Source organism: Mesitornis unicolor, unplaced genomic scaffold, assembly GCF_000695765.1.
Source record: "Mesitornis unicolor isolate BGI_N332 unplaced genomic scaffold, ASM69576v1 Scaffold45584, whole genome shotgun sequence".
NCBI lineage: Eukaryota > Metazoa > Chordata > Aves > Mesitornithiformes > Mesitornithidae > Mesitornis > Mesitornis unicolor.
Genome location: NW_010182958.1, coordinates 1 through 4,776, shown reverse-complemented (window position 1 = coordinate 4,776; position 4,776 = coordinate 1). Strand labels below are relative to the sequence as shown.

At 54.3% G+C, this 4,776-nt stretch overlaps 1 protein-coding gene across 1 annotated transcript; it reads right to left on the bottom strand.

The window, feature by feature from the left end:
• Positions 1 to 682: 682 nt before the first annotated feature.
• Positions 683 to 4,606, bottom strand: LOC104535767 (sodium/myo-inositol cotransporter 2-like; the record flags this gene model as incomplete). The annotated part of the gene is made up of 7 exons (XM_010183957.1): positions 683 to 851; positions 1,063 to 1,213; positions 1,602 to 1,709; positions 2,466 to 2,601; positions 3,035 to 3,240; positions 3,644 to 3,724; positions 4,501 to 4,606. Coding segments are annotated over 7 exons (957 nt in total), but the record flags the coding sequence as incomplete, so codon positions are not given.
• Between the last annotated feature and the right edge of the window lie 170 nt (positions 4,607 to 4,776).

Here is a 4,776-nt window from a genome sequence, read left to right as displayed (position 1 = left end):
AACACCCCAGGTCCTTTCCAGCCACTCTTCCTCAAGTGCCACATCCACACGGTTTTGATCCCCTCCAGGGATGGGGACTCCACCACTGCCCTGGGCAGCCCCTTCCAGTGCCTGACCACTCTCAGTACAGAAATTTTCCCTCATAGCCCATCTAACCCAGGACCCAAGGCCACACCATGCACCCAGGCCGCAGCCTGGCCAGGATTCTTCCTTGCTGTTTTTTTGGTGGGCTTCCCTCTCCTCCCTTTTCTGCCCCTGCTGTTACAGGAGCCTGGAACCTCTCCTCTGTGGGGTCATTGGTTTTGGTATGGAGGGGAGGTATAACATCTTATACAGAATACTCTGAAGAGTGATATTTGTATCCTAATGGTTGCTTTAGCCTTGGGGGGCTGACAACTGCAATCTGCCAAACCACAGCCCAGTTTGGGAAGACTTTACCCTTTCCCCATCACCAGTGGTCATGGAGGACCCTGAGGTTTTGGACCCCGATGCCATTTGGATCCTCTCCTTCTCTCACAGGTCTCTGTGCTTTCTTTAACCCCCTGATGCAGGTAATGCAGGTCCATGTAATAATTAAGCTGATGAGCCCCTAACAGGCTCTGGGGTGTGTGCAGGACACCCTGCGATGGAGCGGTGCAGCCTCCCACAGGGACACCCGCGCTGGGCCCAGCGGAGCCGTTACCTTCTCATTCGCTCTTTTCCAGAAACAGCCCAGGATGAACACCATGGCCACGGGGGGCTGCAGGTAGGAGCTGATGGACTGGATGTAGATGAAGAGCTGCCCGCCCTGGCCAGCCTGCACCAGGGGGATCCACAGGATGGACACCACCGTGAGCAGCAGCACAAAGACCCTGTGCACGAAAACCACACCACTGCGCTTAGCTCAGACCGTTCTCTTCCAACTGCTCGGCTAACAGGGCTCCTACACACATCTCTCATAGCCATAACCCCCAAACCTGTGCCGTATGAAGCTCCTGCATCCACAGAGGGGCAGCGAGGGGTGCCAGGCTCTGTCCCTAACGCCCAGGCTCTGATCTGATGCTCCTGTCCTGATTTCCGTACCTGCCAACGATCATGAGCTCCCACTCGGAGCAGCGAGGGCGGAAGTGTTTCCAGAGGTCCATGGTGAAGATGGTGCTGGCGCTGTTGAAGATGGAGGTCAGCGAGGACATGAGCGCCGCGATCATCACCGACATCATCAGGCCCCGGAGTCCTGCAGACAGGGGGAGGAGCACGGCCGCGCTGAGGAATCCCCAAAAACCCCGCTGCAGGATGGCCACGAGTCTCCTTTGAACTACACCAGGCTTTAGATAGTGGGTTTAGCCCCAGTTTTGAATACACAGCCATAGGGAGGTGTTAACAGTTGGCTCTCACTGTTAAACGTCTGTGCTTTATCTCTCATCCAAATCTGACCGAATTAGACCTCTGGGTACTGGAGCATCACCCAGCTCTTGCTGCATTCTGTCCCTTGCCACTGTCCCACCATGCCTGACACGAATTACAAGTACAGTTTCAGGGTATTTTCCTCTCTGTGCTTTTCTCACAGACACGTTTTGGCTGGTGTGTGTCCCTGGTGCCAGCACCGTTCCCAGGCTCCTTACCGACGGGCAGAAGCTCTATCACCAGCTTGGGGTACGCGATGTCGGAGCAGCCAGATGGGTTGCCACAGATTTTCTGGCAGGTTTCTGTATCTGCACAAGCCACCAGGTCTAAAAGAAGCAAGGGAGAGTGAGAGGCAGTGCATTCCACAGTCACCATAAACCCATGTGTCTAAACAAGTCAGCCCAGTCAATGCTGTAAACCACCTTCTAAGTGAAACACTGGAAACCTTCCAGTAAATCACAGAATCCCAGAATGTGAGAAGTTGGAAGGGACCTGGAAAGATCCCCCAGTGCAACCCCTGCAGAGCAGGATCACCAGAGCAGTCACACAGGAACACGGCCAGGGCTTTGGGTGTCTGCACACAAGGAGACTCCACAACCTCTCTGGGCAGCCTGGGCCATGCTCCATAACCCTCACACTGACAAAGTTTGGCCTCATCTTCAGCTTGAACCTCCTGTGCTCCAGCTTGGGACCATTGCCCCTTGTCCTGGCATTGGCCATCCCAGAGCAGAGCCTGGCTCCTTCCTCCTGACACTGCCCTTTCCCAATGGATCCCCAGGAATGAGGGCACCCCTCAGTGTCCTCTGCTCCAAGCTCAAGAGCCCCAGCTCCCTCAGCCGCTCCTCAGCAGGAGATGCTCCACTCCCTGCAGCATCACTTTGTGGCCCTGCTGGACTCTTGCAAGCAATAATACAGGATATCCCAAAACAGTGAGAAAAGGCAGCACTGGGCTTCCTGCTTTTCCCATTTCCCCTCCATGCAGAGGACATGGTCGGTGCAGGCAGCTGAGCTGCTCTGGATGTTGAATTCTTTACAAATGTGAGGGCTAAGGCTGCCCACCCACCACCCAGCTCCTCACTCACCTGGGAAGAGAACGCGGCTGATCATGCCCGGCATCACCATCATGAAGAGGGGCAAAATTTTCAAGTAGGAGGTCATCAAGGAGCCTCCTTTGGCGTGCGAGAGGTTTTTGGCAGCAAGGGACCGCTGGACGATGACCTGGAGGTGAAGAAAGGCGCTCAGTGCCCTGTCAGCAGAGGAGCCTGTGCACGGTGTGGGACCGGTCACATCCCTGTGTGTGCTTTATCCTGCTCTGAACTGTGGAGATCTGAGCACAGAGCTTGTCAGAGCAGGACAGAGGCTGGAATGAGCAAAACGAGTCAAATAAGAGTGCTGCAGAGCATCAGGAGGTGCCCTAGGATGGCTCGGATGCTGCCCAAGGAGGGCAGGCAGCAGGGCCTGGGAAGATGAAGCCGGGAGTTCACAGGTTCACGAGAAGTGAAAGGTGTAAGTTAGAAAAAATCAATTGTTTTACTGAATTCCCACCACAAACACTAAACCAGGCGACACTGCAGACCCTGGGTCTGTGATCGGATCCAAACCACCCGTGATGTGTATTTGATATGGAACGAAGGCAGGAGCAGGAGCACACCTGGTCCGTGCACCAGTACCACAGCGAGGGCACGGTCATTCCCAGCAGGACGCCGGGCCAGGGCAGGTCAGAGCTGATGGGGTCGCGGAAGATGTGGAAGGCATCTTCCCTCGGCAAACCGCAGCTGCTGTTCTCCTTGCGGGTGCTGGGGATGGCGGCGAAGTATTTCATCTGCAAGCCTTCGATGCCCCCAACTTCAATGAAGCCTGGAATGGGTCAAGAGGAGCGGTTATCGCATCTTCACAAGGCGATGCTCTGATTCCCGGTCTCTGTAGTTTGCTCTGGGTGAGCCCCACAAGTATTTTTTAAATCCAAAGCTATCGACTCTGACACTGGGGGATGGCATGGCACTAAAACTGCTGGCTACAGAAGGTTTGTTCATTATAACACTGCTTCGAAACGTTCTTCAGAGGTTTTTCAGGGAGTGCTCATGCATTTCTACCACAACAAGAACTACCGTGAGATTATTTGCAGCAGCACATATTCCAGTGGGAGAAAACACAGAAAGCAGTTCCCAGAGCATCAGCTGAGTAACCAGTTGTGCTGTTCCAGCCCGTCTGCAGCGCTTTTATCCTAGTTTTAGTAGCAAAACCCCAGGGAAGCACTCACTGAAGACCATGAGAGTCACGGCCCCGATCAGCATGATGAACGTCTGCAGCGCGTCCGTGTAGATCACAGCGGCCAGGCCCCCTGCGAGCAGAGAAGCAGCGAGCGGGGTTTGTTGTGTCCCAGCACCTCCCTTTGCAGAGGGTTTTGGTGAGCCCCGTGCCCGGCGGGCGGGCGCCTTCCCACCCCCATGGAGGGCGCTTTGGCCAAATCCCAGGCACAGTTCTTGGGCTGCAGTTTCTCCTGTTTGGAGCTGTGAGTCACCACTTTGCCACTAAAAAGCCCAGCATTAAGTACTTCTACGGGAAATACATGGAAAAGCTCCAAAACAAAGGCCAAGCTGGATAGGGAGGAGGGAAAAATAAAGAGGGAGGAGGCATCTTTATAAGCAGCATCACTGGGGAAGGAGCAGCCTTTATTTGGGGTTTGCTGCTTGCTCCCTGTGCGGCTTTTTTCCATTTGGCCCCTCAGAAGCCTAGAAAGGGCACCCAAAGTCGACAACAACAACGTTTTCTACGTTGCAAGGCTCATTGTCGTGGAAATCACTCATTCCTCCCAAAAACCCAGGGGAAAAATGAAGTGTGCAAACGCCTGGAGCACATCTTCTCCTCAAAGCAGGATGGACGTGTACCCTTATGTGGTATGGCCTTATCAGAGGAGTTCATTTACTCTCACCTGGTAATTTTTTCTTAACAGCTGAGTTGTCAGTTATTTCCCCCCGCCCCCGTTATCCATCCTCATGGCAAAACCAGATTGCATGGGAAATGCAGGACTCGTCACAGGGATGCACAGTGCACCGTGTGAACACGCTCAGCTCACTGAGCACGATCTGTGGTGAGATCCGAAACTCGAGCACATACCCGCCACGGTGTAGACGGCGGTGATGGCCAGCAAACCGGCCACGGCGATGTAGAGGTCCCAGTGCAAGGCCTGCTGAATGAAGAGAGCCCCGGCGTACATATCGACCTGGAGAAAAACACATCAGTGTTATCAGTCACAGTTGTGATGGTATCACCAAGCTGGGAGTGCCAGGGAGTGTGAACCAAGGCTGACCAAGCTGGCTCCTTTACTGGGACCAGGCTGGTTTGTAGCTGCTGTGACTCAGAATCACAGAAACACAGAATGTGAGGAGTTGG